Consider the following 18,429-nt stretch of genomic DNA (forward strand, 5'->3'; position numbering starts at 1 on the left):
AGGCTGCACTTCTCAAACTAATAATCAGTTTATACAAAAAGTAGAATTATTCTTTTATTTGTGTATTTATTTATGTATTTATTTCTTGCGGGAACAATTTCTTTTTATTGAATTATGTCGCTGTAAATTCCTGGATGATTAAAAAAAATGAGTCAACCTGCTTCAATCACTCCAGTGGTCCACCACTGTCTTTGATGACTGTATATGAATGTATCGCAGTATGAATATTGACTGTAACTACGCCTGATCTATCTATCGCTGCCTTCATGATCAGTGATGAGCCTCCTTGTGACCTACAGTATATTAATATGCTCAGCAGAAAGAGGCCTCTCGGCACAGGACACGCCAGCAGCAGCACTTTAATGTTAACAACTGTCAAAGCTTTGATTTCTGATTGATGAGTAAGGTCGGTGCAATAGCAAAACGACACTACTGGTCATCTCGACCGTTTTCCACAACAGGAAACGTATCCTTTAACATGGCAGGGCTGCCTTGCCCCTCAGACCCCTTGCAGCTGCTACATCACCCTTTGAAACTGTACAAATAAAAAAAATGCCTCACGGCTACAAATGTACAGAATACAGAATATACTATATATATATATATATATATATATATATATATATACAGTACAGGCCAAAAGTTTGGACACACACCTTCTCATTCAATGCGTTTTCTTTATTTTCATGACTATTTACATTGTAGATTCTCACTGAAGGCATCAAAACTATGAATGAACACATATGGAATTATGTACTTAACAAAAAAAGTGTGAAATAACTGAAAACATGTCTTGTATTTTAGATTCCTCAAAGTAACCACCCTTTGCTTACTAGAATATAAGACATGTTTTCAGTTATTTCACACTTTTTTGTTAAGTACATAATTCCACATGTGTTCACTAATAGTTTTGATGAATCTACAATGTAAATAGTCATGAAAATAAAGGAAACGCATTGAATGAGAAGGTGTGTCCAAACTTTTGGCCTGTACTGTATATATATATATATATATATATATATATATATATATATATATATATATATATATATATATATATATATATACTGACTGAGCTGGATGGAGGCCACCTTCTCCCTACATTTGCAGATGTGGTTGTTTTTTAAGGACTAACATTAAGTGAATACACACAGGTGTCAGTTTATCAAATACACAAAGCTCAAATTTAGGCATAAAGAGTAAAACAGCTCTCTAGTAAATGCAACGGTTTTAGAGAGCTGTTGATTCAATGTTCATGTTGGAGGCTGAAGTTTGTGGTGCTGTTGAGTTGCAGTCTGTTATACTTGGAGGTGTTTCTAATATTTTGCAATATCACATTTATATCAATGAGGGTATGAATATTAAAAAAAACCTCTGAGTGAAATGCAACACAATTACAACAGCACCAGAGATTACAGCCTCCAATTTGACCAGAATGTTTTATTGGTAACAATTTAAGCCCCTGTACCTATAGCATTCATAAGCTGTTTATGAACATTTAATAAATAAAGTAGTAAGTGTTGTATTTATCATAAATTGAAACCTGGACTCCGAAAAGAGGAAAGTCCTATAAATACACAATAATTGATTAGAAACAGTAAAACAAAGTTGAAATAATATAAAATATGTAATCATAGCAGAAGCATTTAAAATGTCCATACAGCTACATTACAGTGTGTAATAAACAATTCATATATTACACGTTTATATACTGCTCTTAAAAGTTTTACCATTGCAACAGTTGACTGCATTAGTTTTAGATAATATGTACTTGATAAACTGGTAACTAACTGAATGGTTGGAGCATATCTATTTAGAATCTTAAAAAAAAGTAAGTGTGCTTGTAGTCACAGCATCTCGATGGATGCAGTTTTGTTTGGCCCCCTGGCCTCCACAGCACCGTTTTATACCACAACCACACAAAGAATCATCATCACAATGAGTAGAAATACACTCAGTGGCCAGTGAATTAAGTACACCTGCACAATCTAATGCAATCCAAGACAGCAGCTGGAACATGAAGTCTGCCTTTATGATGCTTATTATGTTCAGTGTTTCGGTGTGAACTCAATTATGTGTTTAAGCCTTGAGGTCACAGTCAGTGATGGTGTTGTACTGGCCTGCATTATATTTAAAGGTGTTTCTAATTTTCCTGCATCCATCATTTGTAAACAAGCATACAACCTCTCAGCACCTCTCAGTGTGATGCAGTCCACCTTTAATCACAAGCTCAGTAATAAACATCTAACTCACTTAGAGAATTTATGACAATGTCAACTAAACCTGCACATAAAAGTAGAATTTAAGGCAAAGCTGTTTAATTGAATTGTACAGGTGTACCTAATAAATTGCCCACTGAGGGTAAATAAAGCCTTTTAAGTCAAAAATGAAGACAGAAACTGAATTATGGTGAAAATGCATTATTATTTTTTCCCTTTTCCTAATAAATGAGGACGAGCTGACTTGGAAAAAAAAAGAACTTAACTCAACTGCAACTAATTGCTCCTTTCATCTATCCAATTAAAAGCAGAATTTTAATCCGAGTAGTTTATTTCTTGTTTTGATAGCTCATCACGTGCCACAGCCTTTTAATCAGCACAAAAATGTAAGTATTGCATATTAATTTCTCACTGAGGGATGAGCCGTTATTTACACTGCTGATTTCCATCCCTCTCTCTCACAATGACTGGGCCTAATTGACAACCACACTGAAGGATGTGTTGGCAAAACTAGCCCTGCTAACTGCTAACGTTTTCAATCCATACCCACTCAGGTGTGCATGTGTGAGAGGGTGTGAGGAGGTTGTTAAAATGGTGCTGAGGATCAATAGGATGTTGTTGTTAGTGAGAGACCTTTCAGGGGAAACATCAGTAAGGTGGCATCACAAGTTGTCATGTGTGATGTTTGTGAAATGTATCTGGAATGTCTCTACCTTCAGCTGCCTGTATAAACAGTCACTAGCGACAGCCTCCCTGCATTTTCTGTGATGAAACAGCTCGGATGCATGAGGTAATCTCACCCTTACCCAAATGAGATGGTAATGCCTTCACTCAGGGAATTCAGCAGCACACAGCAGCACCTAGAAGGAGTCTGTGCAACTCAAATGGGACTAATAATAGAGCCTCCATTCTCTTAACTGGGAATCTATATTATACGCTTCAAAAATGAGATCAACTATATGGGTCAGTGGGATTTCTGTGAGGAAAAAAAATAGAAAGGAGCAACCAAAAAGAAAATATGCTCTGCTGACAACAGATCTGAGGAATGCAGTAGCTAATAAGAAAATTATTTGGGCAGAGTAACAGCTCAGAACTTTAATTAACAGAGCTGGTTTTAACTGATTGAAAGGGAATACATGTCCACGCTTGTGTGCATGCGAGCCTAATTATTTTCAACCCCTTGATTGTCTAAATAGGCTTTATAAATAAAAGCACAAGTGACTTGAAATGTTCAAAGGAAATTATTTTAGAAATGGGAATGATCAAAGAGCAGTCTTTCATAACTTCTGTGATCTGTGAGCGAGAATACACGGGGACTTCAGTCCACGCGTGCTGCTGCGGCCTAGGTTTAACTTTGGAGGAGACGCACACACGCACACACACAGCACTGCTCCACCCCCAACATCTGGCTTTCTCAGGGGACAATAAAAGACATTTATTAGCCTCCATCCCCGCTCAGGCTGTCCACACGTTAAACTGAGCAAATAGAAAAAAACGGCATCAATTAATATATATGATTTGATATGAAATGATGTATGACATGAGAGGTGAGATATGAGATTGGAGCTAATCTTTAGGCACCCTGGGTGATTTACGACACGGAAACAACAATAACTCTTGTTTTATTACGACACTGAATAAAAACATGTTTAGATAATTGTGTCAGTGACTTCACGTTGCCTCCGGCATCTTGTTCACATGTGTGTATAACCACCAGCCCACGCTGGTTCCTGATCTGTTCACTCTGCTGTTTATGTTACTGGCTGGTATCTTTACTTTATGCATTGATAAAAGACAGTAAATGCACAACGTCCCAAAACATGTGCAGACAAAAAGCACAGTTTGGTACTTACAGTAGAGCTGCGTGGGGAGAAGCTGGAGAGAGGGAGTGGCGTCTTTTATTCCTCCTGGGCTCCATGGGATTATTCATGGCCCCTTGGATCTGGTATATTCTGAATAAAGTTAATGTACAGAGCATAGTTAATGATGGGTTTGATCAAGTGGCAAAAATACAAGTCATATACAGTACATGCATAGTATATGGTGATTAATTTATAACTGGCCTTTTTTCACGCTGGTGCTCTTAAAACTTTCAGATGTTTCAATTATAACAATTTCAATCAAGTATGTCAGAGTTTCTACAGTAAATTCATCTCTTTAACTTCTTTTTTCAACGACTTTTTTTCAGTGTTGACCTGATATCTGTCAAACAGGGTGTGGATTCTGTATTTGTTCTACTGCAACTCCAAGGGAGTGTGTTCTTTTTGTTGCAGATACATATTTCTGATATACACCCCAGCTACACAGACAAATTACGTAATTCTGTCAATTACATAACGAAAGCAACACAATGGCGTTCACAAGAGCAACGGTACAGATAGTGCATCAGATACAGGAGTGGAGCTGTGAGGATAAGTGTTAATTACCTCAGTTATATCCCTCTTTAATAAAGGAACTATATGAAACAGTGTTTTTTGCATAGGTGATGGATTTTTGATCCCCTGCCTCCTCCATATACCTCGAACACAGGATTATTCCCTGCGGACTGAAATAGATGCCGTCAGTTCTGCCTTGTTCTTTTTGAAAGTCATCTGTGGAAGAGTGCAAACTTCACAGGTTTAAGTCAGCAGTGATACTGGCAAATCACTGATCCTGGGACGAAAACACTGCGGCTGTTTTTGATGTTAAACGCGTTAAAGGTGCTCGCACACGCACATACACACTGTACATCCCATTAGCATATCATAGCATACGTCCAATACAAGGTTAGGCTGCTTCATTGATCATGAGAAAGATGAAGGGACAGTCCATCGCTTTCCCTTTGCCACTTCTAAATCCTTTACCTGGGCTCCTCAAAGCAGCAGTGGTGGCTAATTACTCTCTCTCATGCCCCTGGTGCTCCCTTTAGCCTGTGGCTAATGATAAACTATCCTCATCAATAGTTCTTTAACTTCAGAGGCACCTAAATGACACTGTGGTCTGTTTGGATTATTTTATTGATGACTGTAAAAAAAAAAAAAAAAAGCAACAATAGGTTGCATTGCATTTCTTCCTGTTGCCTCTGTGCCATGAGAGCGCTCCAGTCTTTAGGGTCAACACCACACCAAATCACATTTGTCCCCTCCATTAATGTCACAGCCTTAAAGCAACATATCATCACAGCGCGGAGCTCGGGCTAACTGTAATTGAAAAGCCCAAGGGGAATTCCTGGGTTGTGTGTGGGGGCCCCCTAACCCCCCGCCACCCTACATCCATCATTGTAGAGTTAGGCCCTGGGGTGTTCTTGTAGCGCTGAAGGTTAACAGTGAGATCGCCATGCGTCCTCACTTACAGCTCTCTAAAACGTGGCCCTGTGGGCCCCCAGCACTGCTACAAACATCGGGCTGAAAACGACATACAACATCATGTCAAGTACACATTAATTTGACGGCCACATACCAAGGAGAGCAGGCTTGAGCGCGTCAACACATCCATGTTCAGCGAATGGACGGACTTCAATAGGGATGTGATCAGAAACAGAATCCTTCCTTCAGATGTCGAGTTCACAGGCTTGATTACACAGCCGCCTTGCAATGCATACTGCAACAGATAAAATTAAACACTCGCGATTACTCGCTGCTTTGAAACACCCTGGACCGTGATCAATGTGATCTCTTTTTTAAGTTCAACCTCAAACGACAGAGATTTGAGAAATAATACAAAAAGTATTCAAATGCAGTATCTCACAACAGAACCGAATTGGTGCTAATGAAATGTGATAGTTTTGAGAGACAGCAAAGACAACAGGCACTTAGGGTCTCTTTGCACTGTTTTTGTCAAATCTAAGGCATTCTGCTCTTTAGGCGTGATGATCAAAGCCTTTATAACATTTTCTAACAAACGCTTCAAATGCATTCAGTGAAATGTGAGTCATTAAGCAAAGGCTCTAAAAATGTATTAGATATTTTCTCAAAGATCATATACTGCAGAGAAGCGCAGATGAAGATAAAGGCATCAATTCCTCCGACGTGCAGATTTCGGCATATTCATGTGGCTCTTCACATACATGAAAGATAGCAGCTGCCCTTGCCAGCCAGTGGAGGACATTAAGGCTCAGCCTGGTTGATCTCTGATGACAAGGGTCTGGAGGAGGGATTAGAAGCAAGGGGACCAAAGTTATGGTCATTCCCTTAAAAGGATGGCACTGCATCTCATAGGCCTGGAGCTTACAGGAGTTGAAAGATCTTCAAAGGTCTGCTCACCCCACACAACCTACTCTAACTCCCAAAAAAAAGCTTGGATGCATGAATTTTGAAAGATGTGGACTTTTAAAACATTATTTATTTTCCTTTTGCATTGCAACAGGCCACAACAAATACTGCAGGCCACATCGAAAAAACTTTTGCTCACAGTTTGTTTATTCATCGTATGAGAAAATCATTGTAAGTTGGTTACCTCCTGAGCGTAGCCGCTCATAGGAGACCATTAAGGTCTCCATGATATCTCAGAAACCGGCTCATCAGAAAATGTCAAAATATCTGTTATGTAAGGCATGGATAATAAATGAAAAAAAGGAAAAAAAGACATCTTTTTGAGAACCATCCACAGGGGTAAATTGCAATGCATCAAAAGACAAATATGCATTAGATATGAGAATAGGCGGGGCCTTTCTCTCTATGTCGCTGCATATCGGCTGTTCAGTGATACTCCGTTTTTTGGCGAATTCTGCAACAATAGTCAGAGAGCTGAGTGTTCGAGGGGCTTGGGCTTAAGTTGACAGTGGTGCGACCATTGGGGAGAGTGAATAGGAGCCTAGTTTAATAAGCCCTGGTATGAGCTGGACTACACAGGGGGCTGGCACCGCTGAAATCAGAAAACTGCAGTGCAGATGAAGATGAGAAAGAAATCTAAAGGATCAGTCTGGTTAAATCATAAGAGCACAGCACTGGGACTCCACATTCCTATTCATTCATTTTATGGTTTGTAAACACATTAAACATGTGCATAGAATTGTAATGATTGCATTGTCTTACATAAGAGGCCTGCTTCTGATGTTATAGAAGCTTATTAATTGTCAGGCTGTCAACTTAACACAGGCTTAGACATGAAACAGATTACCTTACTAATGTTCTCTGAGAAGAACAAGTGATACAAGCTCCACATTCACTTCATTGCTTCATCTTATTGACACTTCTATTGTATATCATTCAATCTTTTCCTTCAGGATCAATTATTGTTACAATTGTCCTCAGTGTGCATTGTTAGCCTCCCTGATGCCTTGATGCCAAACCCCTCAGTAGCTAGCATTATCCAACTGGAAAGACAGTGTGAAAAAAAATAAAGCAGCAGTGCAGCTGCATCCAGTTTACCATGAGGGGTTGCAATTTTCCATGGAGAGAGGAGCAATGTACAGAAAAAGGCAGATATGTGAGTCAACTTCCATGCAATTTTGGGGGAGAATCTGGCGCAGGACACCTACTTACCATGGAGCCACACTGGCAGAGATTAGGGGGCCGTCATGAAGGAGCCATAGAGGGTGAAGATAGCCAGGAGCTGCAGGGATAGAGATAGATGAGACGGAGGAACAAGAGGACCTGGCAAAAAAAACCTGGGGGAGGGGGCACAGAGGGGTGGATGAAAAGAAAGCAAGTTGGGGAGCAACGGCACCACTGGCTTGACCTGGGGAGGACGGGGGGGAAAGCCAGAGATCCAATTAAAATCACACTTGGTCAGTGAGAGTCATCGCTGACACAGCCTCTCCAGCCCGAGCCGAGCGCTTAAACCATACTTGGAAAAGTATGGGAGTCGCGCAGTGTAAGTTACGCAAGATGTCATACATGGTTATGATGATGCATAAAACCAAAGACCTGGTGTGACAAAGCAGCCCACCCCCTGGTACACAGCTGTGGCTAAACCCAAGTATGGCATAACAGAGACGCAGGGGTGCACGATGGCAATTCAATGGATCGCAAGGTGAAATGGATTTATTTACATTAAATTGATGTATACACCCTGTCCAAAATGGCGCCTGCGCTTGTTGCTAGGCAGAGAGTGCACGAGTAAAGATGGCGGCGGGCAAATGGCAAACTGGGAAGCGGAGGTCTAATCAGTTGTGATTACTGGGGGGAAGGGTGTGGCAGGGTTCAATGATTATGGAATATTACCACTGCTTGGTCAGAGTACACGATGGAAAGCTACTGTAGCCGCAGAAATCCACTGTTTAGGATGCTGCATTTTGGCTTTAAACACGTCCTCGCACAACAAACGGAAACTCAGTTCCCCATGTTGAGAATACAGAGGCTTCTCTCAGCACAAATTAATGTTTGATCACCTCTATTATGTTTTTTTTGTGTGGAGAGATTTACTATTTTTAGAGAAAGAGGACACAGGGGGCAGAATTTGGCAGTGCATACAATAGTTGGGGTTTAGAAGATGAGAACCGAGATAGAATATCTTGCTTTAAAAACACTGATGCTACAGTAACACCAAAAGCATCAGATGGAAGTTATTGATAAGGTCACAGTACAAGAGAAAGGGGTCTCATAAATTTCAGTCATCACATCATTAAAGTACACTGATCAAAGCCAACCCAGGTCACCTCAATTTACTGGAAGAAAGAAGCTCTTCACAACTGAAATATTTTACAACGTCAGCCACTTTAAATGATCCATCTTAGACCATATCACACACTACTTACCACAAAATCTTCAATTCCATGGAAATGATTATCTTTATCGAGCTGAGCGGTACTGATGCTGCAGTACTTTTCAGGGTACACATTCATCACTCATCTGCAAAAAACTAAAAAAAAAAAAAACTGATGCAGTTGTCTTAATCAAAACTTAAATCAAGATACTGAAAGTTGTGGATGGCAGAAAAACGCCTAATGCAAAGCTAAAAGAGAAAACTAACTGCAGTCAAACTCAAGGGGGATTTTCAAAATACATCATCAAAAAAAATATCTGACTGTCCCTAAAGATGTATCCTCATGAGCATCACGTGCAACATGCACTTTTAACCAGCACACATGCATAAACAAGTTCCTCGTAGCTTTGCAAAAAAATCTTAACAATTACACTTCGAGCACACAAAATGTGCTTACACTGTAATGTCTCATAAATACGATTAAAAAAACCATTTGGGGATTTTTATTTTAAATGTTTTTTTAAAAATATAGTCGGATGAATGATGCATTAAAAATAATAATAATACAAGCGTCTTGCAGACCTATCTTGCTCTCAAATAACAGAAAATCTTCTGAACTTTTAAAGTGGATTAATATGGGCGACAGCGGAAGGAAATTATCTTGAAACATTCACCCAATCTGTTTTAGTGGCCTTCCACACTACTGCCCCTCCATCAAATCCTTTTACGGGAATAAAGAACATTCATATTACAGCTTGTTAGCCATCAGATCACTGTAAGCATATATTTCAAAGAGATGTAAAAAATAATGCACTTTTGACCTGATTTCCTTTTGATATGTGTAAAGCAAATTGATGTATATATAATGGCAGTCATCATGCGTATGTTTAATGGTATAAAATGCTGACATCTATACATACAGGTACAAAGTATAAAGCTTTGCTACTGGCAGGGGAGCTTTTCTTTATTACCTTATTCATTATAATTGTGACCCATCTGACCTCCACAATAATCAAGCTGCTGCAGTATTCTCCTGAGCAGGACGAACACACACACACCATTAAATGTTCCATTAACTGTAACCATCAGCCTGGTCACTCAGTTCCTAATCACTCAGTTTCTAATCAGTCTCCTTTAACTAATATTGTTAGAGATGAGTGTAACAGGCAGAATGACAATAATAACTCACTACAGATGAGTTTAGCTCTGCACCAGGACCAACAGTGAAACTAAACTCAAGCTCTGCCGAGGAGAAGGCTGGCTTCAAAGAGACAACGCTTATTTCTCTAAAATAATGAGGTGTTTGTTGAAATTTACATTCCAGAAGGTACAATAAAAAGGAAACATGAACAAATATGTCAGCGAAAGTGTAAGTTGGGTGAACTGAAGCAAACATTTTGCTATTAGAAGTGTGTGTATCCAAAAAAAACCCCTGAAAACTAACATCTCTTCTTTTAGCTTTTTTTTTTTGCAACTTTGTCAGCTTTTATTAATAGCCAAATATCTGTCCCCTCTGAGCCATGCTGCAATTTCTTAACAGTGAAATCCAGGAAATATCTATTCAGACTCAAAGTGTTCAAAGGAGCTGAAACTGATTTGGATGTGACAGAATAAAAGTTTGCAGTAAGAATTAAACAGTGATGGGAATAATAACAGTTTAGTACTTAGCAGATAGACAGTAAAATATTTTAATGCTACATATTTAAGTTTACAGCTTTCTTACCTGTAAGATAAGACGTTTTAGAGTGTTTACGCGCACATGTGTGCGCGCGTAAACACTCTAAACACTCGTGAGTAGGAGACAGACAGAGAGACAGAAATCGAATGAAAAAAAATATATATAAACAGGATATAAAATGAGCAAAGGTGTGTTGAGGTGGAAGTAAAAGGCACATAAGGACGCGCCTCATTGAAAAACACAATGCGCGCGCCCTTGTGGCAAATACACCTGTATCCAAAAAAAGAAAAAAGAAAAAAAAAGCGCACTCATGGCGCAGATAAAACCAAACTCTGATTTAAAAAATGAACGCTATTTTTGTGTTTGTTGTGCGGAGTTAGCACCACAGTTTTGCAAGATTTTTTAAATATTTTAGTGCTTAACGTTACTGTTCACTTCCAGGAGATTTATGTCAATCAAACCAGTTTAATGCGTTTATGTTAAATGCCGGACCAGCTCCTCATATCAATTTACATATAGAATAGTGCAGGGCGGTGCATTAGTCTGCACAAATTGCAAACCTGCAAATATGGCGTGCTATACCAGAAAGTATAAGAATAAAAATTAAAAATTAAAAAATGTGATGAAAATGCATTGATTGGGTTTAACCACACACGCCTGATCAAAGAGAATATAGACACTTTAATAAAATATAGAATACATAATTAATTATACAGTAGGCTTATGTACAGTAGAACTGTATGCTAATTAAACGTTTTCAATAGTATCACGAACACTGGTTTATGCTCACACTGGTCTTACTTTGCACAGAAATGTGAAATATACATATAGTACAAACAACAATGTGGAATGAAAAGGGGCCAGAACTTAATCAAGGGGAAAAAAAACCTACTGAGCCTCGCAGTATTTTAATTACAGACAAATGGAGCTTCAGGCCCATCACGCAGGCTGGTGAGCTCTCAGAACTTAACTTTGTGATATTTATTTCATCTTGCGACATACATAAAGACATGAATTATGTTTATGTTCCCGACATACATTACATCTAGATTACATTCAACAGAGACCCCTACATGGAGGGCTACATTCAGCAAGACGTCTCCTTTTACTCCTTCAGTAGCCTATAAGTTCAGAAGATTTCCATTAAAATCCTTGGTCTTTTTTAAGATAGATATCTTTAATAATTACGCAACACAGCGAACAATTAGGCATATACACTTTGTTAAAGTTCCTATAAGCCACTGTGGGGAGAGATGTGGCTATAGAAGCCAAAAACCAACCAAACAGGCCTCACAACAACAGATAAAGCTCGCAATGCATGACTCAGGACGCGTCACAAAATATCTGATACAACATTGACAAAAATACAGAGAGTAATAGAGATACAGCTGGGAGTTAACATGAAAAAATAGGCCCGAAAAATAGTGTCCCAACAGGACCTCAGAGGGACGGGATGTTGTTGCACTGCTTTGGTGGGAAAGAGTCCACGCCGCTGTGGCATGTGTACCATCCATTCACAATACTTTTCTGAAAGGGAGAAGTGGAGGGGAAAGTCCTTGAGCTCTGGGCAAAAGTGTGACCTGTCTGGCTGCAGGGGTACTGGGAGGACTGGGACCTGTAGCTGCCTCTCTGGAGCAACAAAGGGTCCAAGAGGGGCTGTGACCTGTGCGTGGAGTAGTCCAAACTGCTGTCAAACGTGTGATGGAAACGTGACCTCGGGGTCGGGTCGTCTCGACTCTCTGGGGACAGGGGGATATCATGAGTGGACGGCGGGGGGTGAGGAGGGCTGATATGGGTTCCATCCGTGACTCGGGTTGACCTGGCCTCCGCGATGTGACCCCCAGCGTCACCGGGGCGCGCGTCATCGCTTTTGGCGACGTGGGTCTTGTTGCAGTGGAGCTTCATGTGCTTCCTCAGGGAGCTGGGGTGGGTGTAACACTTGTCGCAGCCCCTGACCTTGCACATGTAGGGTTTGTCACTGGAGTGCACGTGAGAGTGCTTCTTTCTGTCGCTGCTGTTCGCAAACCTCCGGTTGCAGCCCTCGAACTCACATTTAAAAGGTTTTTCACCTAAACGTGCAAAGAGAGAAATGACGGCGAGTTACGAGAATGCTTACAGGCCGTTGCATGCTCTCCCTGGCCTTATATGCTAATATTAATGTAGCCTGAATCAGCTGAGTTCACTCAATGTCACCATGTTAAATAAAAAGTGAGCCTGCAAAACAAAACAAAATGCATCCAGGCTTCACTCGACTGAAATCTGAATCTGATCTGCAGCTTTCAACCAGTGACTCTGCAAACACAAGGCCGCTTTCAGTCTAGAAATGCTTCAAAAAGCCACATATTTAGAGTAAATTATTGCAAATGTGCAAAAAGTTAAAATAAGATAGACAATTACATCTCAAACTAGCTTCTCAAACTTTGTTGCAGTCCTGATCGCAACAAGTGAGGCCCACTAAATCAACAAGGCTGCAGTTAAACGTGCATTAGATTATGATAAACCTGCAGCAGCAGATGCAAAGATTTGTTTAAATTCAGTTATCATGCATGGAATGAATTATGGCTATCAAGATGCTAATTGATCTTCTTGCAGAGAATTGCCCTGAAGCTGCACACTGTCCCCCCTGCACACACACACACACACACACACACACACTCATGCAGCAGGCAGTTAGGAGCTGGACACGAAAATAAAACTTTGTTAAATAATCATTTTCCAGGCCTTCATCTTGTCTGTCTTCCGGAATTTAAAAGAAATGTTAATATATTTTCCTGACATAAATTATGTCTAATTAACACCACACTACGCACGTGCAGTAATAACAAATGTCATTAAGCGTCCCCTTTTCTGACTCTATTCTCTTTGCTTTCATTAGTAAAACAATTTAACACCAGAAGTAAAAGGGGGCGCCTAATAAATATTTTTTTTCTGCAGCTTCTCTTTCTCTGAGGGCTATTCACATCATACTTCATTCGTTAATTATGTTTTCAATTGAAATGCCTGCATTTCACTGCTATTACACCTTGTGAAATCGTTTCTGATGCAATCCATCAAGTGTGTGTAAAATAAATAAACAAAATAAATAGGATTGCGCAGAAAATGCTTTTTAAAGAAGATATTATATTCTGCAGAGAACTAAAAGCCCAAAGAGAGGCACATTTACAAATTAAATGCATTTTATTTCACAGGGCTTCGTGGCAACAAACAGGCCCATCACAGAGATTGGAATTAAAAGGAGGATGAGGCCATAAATAAAAGAGCTTTTTAAAAAAGGTGAATCATCTTGTTTATATTTCTAATCATCTCTTTTTGCTGACTGAGGTCATGTGTTTGCTCGCCCTTTTAATTTCCTCCTCCATCAGTGTGTGATGTGCTCTGCTAGTGTTCCTGCACAGGAGATGAATCCCTGGGAGGCAGAGACAGCGTAACGGCTACGTCACAACTCTCCGGTGTCCCGGCATTTATTTAATAATTTTCACTGAATGAAGTGGGAGAGGCACCCAAACCACTAGGCCTGCAGACTAGACTCGTTTGTAACTGGCTTACTCCTGCTCATCTGTGGAGCCTGAACATGCTTTTCTCCTGCAGAACCCCACAGTGACACGGCAACAAGCAGAGAAGCTTTGCATAATAATAATTTTATAACAATGTAGACCTTAATAGCACAGAGCAGTGTAGTAATAAAAAAACAACAACAACAACAATATACTAACAGCAATAATATTAATGGGACAGAATTGGCAAGCTTGCATGATAAGTAAAATAATTTAAAAAATAATAAAACACGCTGACACATAAATATTGCATATTATTAATGAAAGATTTCAAAATAGTGGCTGCAATTTATTTTTACATTTGACTTACATTTCCAAGTGTCTTATTATTATTATTATTATTATTATTATTATTATTATTATTATTAAATGGTGCTTTCTCATTGACTGACCTGTGTGAGTCCTCTTGTGGATTTTAAGATTTTCTGATCTTGCAAAAACTTTCTCACAGCCGTGAAAGGGGCAAGGAAAGGGCTTCTCCCCTGTGTGCACTCTGACGTGGTTCACCAGCTTGTATTTGGCTTTGAAAGGCTTCCTGTCCCTCGCACAGTTCTCCCAGTGACACACATACTCAGAGTGATCTGGTCCTCCGACATGCTCCACTGTCACATGGGTGACGAGTTCATACATGGTCCCGAAGGCTCTGGAGCAGCACAGCTTCCCAGCCCCCTCTTGGCAGTCACTCCACTTGCACACCAGCTCGTGCTTCACTGTTTGTTTAGAGCACCTGAGGAAAGCGTCGCCTCCTCCACGCTGAATTGCCATGTTGAGGGGTTTGTACAGACCCAGGAATTGGGAGACAAGCTGCTGGCTGTTTCCCTTGGGGCTGATAGTTTGGCCATAATGGTGAGTCCGGCTGAGGAGGTCGCCAGGTAGACCCAGCATCATCTGGCTGCCGAAATCACGAGATGCGTCAGTGGAGGCGTGGGCCTGCTCCTGATAACTTGAGAAAAAAGCATGGCTTCTGTTGTCCCTGTAGCCAGGAAAGTCACGATACCTTCCAATCCCGCCATGTTGGTTAGGTCTTGATGCCAGTTGATCAGTGACAGGTGGCATGCCGGCTCCAGAGAGGTTAGCTCCAATGATAATGCCCCTAGGGCTGTGCTCTAAGCGATGACCGGGGTATCCAGAGTCTGAAGAATTGGGAACCGAATGGTCAACATATGCACTGGACCTCGTCTCGTGGTAGTCTCGCAAATTGTGCGAGGGGCAGAGTTTTAAGGAACTGCCAGTGGGGAGTCCCATGTGCTCTCCTGCCAAAGGTGGCAGCACCACGCTGGGTTCAGTATTGCTCTCTCCGGGGTTGACGCAAGAGAGAGGGCAGCCACTAAACCTCGAAAGGCTTGTCATGTTTTGTTGTGAGTTTGGCTATGAGTTTGCAAAATCAAACCAATTCAGCACTCAGGATTCACCCAGAAGTTCTCTTTCCATTCCCCCTTGTTTGTATATCATCTGCATGTGAAATTCTTGGCCGTGAACTTCGCAGAAGTAGGAACCAGACTCAATTTCGTTAAAGTTGGTGTGAGTCCCATGCCGTTCACTTTGCCCTCTTGATTTGTGGCAATAACCGTGGTAGTAAAAATGCTTCGAAACAGGCCATGGTGCAATATAAAAGCACAGCAGGCAAACCTGCTTTTAAAAAGGGAGCTTTGGGATTGGTTGGAATGCGGGGTGATTGACAGGCGCTGGGTTTGTTTTAAAAGGGACACGCAGGCGTTCACTGCACGACTCCGTTTTCAAATATCGCAGAGAAAATGCTTTGAAATGTGCCGCGATACTTGCAAATATTGCTGCCTCTTTAACTTCAGGCGCCTTCTCCTAAGACCCCCTTCTCCAAATCTCTACATAAGAAAAATGTAAAGGATAATGTGTAATACTAATCATCTGATTAAATGCACAGATGAGCAAAACACAAAGACCATCAGAGCACATCTAGCGTCTTTTGTATGCTGCAAATCGTTGCCAAAGCAAATGTCCCACTCCTGCCCTGCAACAATAATAGAGAGACTGGCAATAGCGTGTCCAGGCCAATTATTGTCAAGACTTTTATATTGAGTGGAGTGCTACATTTGAAAACAGAGAAAATTAAAGAAAACTGGTTCTAACAATTAAAATAGTTGTTTGAAATTATTTAAAAGAATGCATTTGTGCGTCATTCGCCTTTTTGACCACATCGTTATTTTTTCTAAAATATTGTTTACTGAGCTCTCATGAATTATCCGACTTTTAATTTGTAGTAGATGCATTTTTATAAGGGCACAAAATATGCTACTTGATGGCTCCATTTGCAAAGAAAAAGTTAACTTTGATAAAGCAACAAGTAGTTCTGCATGACACCGGACCATTAAAATATCATTCTGATCTTATTTGAAAAGGTTATTTCAGATCATCCCCCAGCAGAGTCACTGGGAAACACTGCAGAACAGCGTGTACTATTTTACCTTTGAGTCCAACTTGAACTATTTCCACACATAGAGCATTTTTTAATTAAGCTTTAATAAATTAATAATCATCAAAAAAAAAAAGAGCACGCGTCTTGCAGGCTAGCACAAATGTAAAACTGGTTATGTAAAATGTAAATTGTGGAACGTGACAAACAGCAGTGGAGAGGCTGTACTGTTCCTGGGAAACTCTGATAAACTTTCTTACATTGGGGTGCTGTGAGGACAGCAGCTCCTCTAGTGCAGCACACATTTCTGCACGTCTCCTCGCTTTGACGTGTCTGTGATTCTATCAGCGCACTTTCTTCTACCTTAGACCCACTACATCCAAATTCTTTTATCTGTTTCTTTTATTTAAATCTACACGACGTGGCGTGGGCTCCGGACTGCAGCTTATAGGTTTAAGGTGGAGAAAAAAGACCTCTTATTTTCAAAGACTGTATAGCTGGCGGAATTTTTCAACCTTTTCTTAAAATAAAAAGGAGAAAAAAAAAACCTTTTCCACATTGTTATGCTGACGTCACCAGCAGTGGATCCTAGGCAGAGACAAAGCAAGGGGCCCACTTGACATTAAGTGCCGCAAAATAGTAGACATGCCCAGGACTGGCCTAATTCCGTCATGATTGTAATGGACGCTCATGTTTGTCAACCTTTAACCCGATGCATTTCCGAAAATGATTGAGGGCTGAAGGCCAATAAACTGAAAGTTTCCAATCTGTCATTCAGAAAGCAGAAAAGGCTGACAGACCTGCGCCTCAAATCAGCCCAGGTCCCCAGTGTAGCAAGAAAACAAGAATAGGAATCTGTCTTTTATGATTTAATACACAGATTCTTTCACAGCAAGTGTGTGCTACAGGCCTGTTTCACTACTGCAGCTTACTCTCATACATTTCTATAAAAACTAAGATTATTTAAAATGCTCTTAAAATATAAATTTCCTCAAATGTTTAAATGACCCTTAATGTGGTCAGAACATTCACTCCATTAGAATTTAGCCTAATAAGCAGTTTTCCATAAATTACCAGCCTATTTATTTGACTGGAAAATGATGTGGAAATCTATTACAGCATGAACTACATGAGTGTAAGTATTTAATTTGTAAATGTATGTGTTTAGAAATTGCCGAAAACAAAATTTTAATTTCATAGGATGAATGCTGGTGTAGTAGGGTTAGCTTCACAGCGATAAATAATAGAATTATAATAGAAATGGTCAAGACATGTAAACATGGATGCAATTATTTATTACGTAATTGAGGACTTTGTCAGGTTATTCTAATATTTTTCTAGCATTATTTGTTAATTTGATCAAATACGGCTGATCCGTTACAATGTAGCATTTTAAATTTGTAAACTGCACATACAATTCCAACTTAAATATCAACAAATATCAGCATTCTGACATCTGCAATCCCTTCAAACCCTCCAGCTTTATGAGTTCGGTCATTTATGTTGGCTGCTTGACAGGCCAGACAAAATCCAAGTGACTGTTGCACACAAAATATCACTCCCAACTATCAAAACACTCATGTCAGGGAATACACTCTACATCCATAAGATCCCAGTCACTCCCTGTACACTGACTATGGACCCAAAGACTGACAAAAGGGATGATATGATTAAATTAAACAGAAAACAAATGGCAGTGAGAAGGCCAGAGTTACAGTACAACACCATGTTGTAGAGTCAACTCAAAATTCTGCTCATTTTATTTAACTCGGGATGGCGAAATAAATAAAACCTTTAAAATAATGTGCATCACATTTTTTGGGAAAACTATTTGCAAAAAGGCGATAAACACAAACACAAACACACACACACACACACACACACACACACACACACACACACCCTATATGAATATACATGTAAAAATGTATGTTTATAATAATCTATTAGCGGTGTGTATGAGGA

The 18,429-nt window shown here is 40.0% G+C and overlaps 1 protein-coding gene across 1 annotated transcript; it reads right to left on the reverse strand.

Annotated features, from left to right (window-relative positions):
* Positions 1-10,191: 10,191 nt before the first annotated feature.
* On the reverse strand, positions 10,192-16,694 carry zic6 (zic family member 6). Its single transcript, XM_059345555.1, has 2 exons — positions 14,468-16,694; positions 10,192-12,590 (listed from the first exon to the last, which is right to left on the reverse strand). The coding sequence occupies exons 1-2, from the start codon at positions 15,423-15,425 to the stop codon at positions 11,962-11,964; spliced, it is 1,587 nt and encodes a 528-aa protein (XP_059201538.1). The 5' UTR covers positions 15,426-16,694; the 3' UTR covers positions 10,192-11,961.
* Positions 16,695-18,429: the final 1,735 nt, after the last annotated feature.

The sequence above is a fragment of the Centropristis striata genome, chromosome 12 (assembly GCF_030273125.1).
Source record: "Centropristis striata isolate RG_2023a ecotype Rhode Island chromosome 12, C.striata_1.0, whole genome shotgun sequence".
Taxonomy (NCBI): domain Eukaryota; kingdom Metazoa; phylum Chordata; class Actinopteri; order Perciformes; family Serranidae; genus Centropristis; species Centropristis striata.

Excerpts from the sequence above, each read along its gene's own strand:
- zic6 (XM_059345555.1), bottom strand. The coding sequence starts at position 15,425 with ATGACAAGCCTTTCGAGGTTTAGTGGCTGCCCTCTCTCTTGCGTCAAC. Across the intron at positions 12,591-14,467 it reads CCACAAGAGGACTCACACAG|GTGAAAAACCTTTTAAATGT; the intron begins GTCAGTCAATGA and ends TTGCACGTTTAG.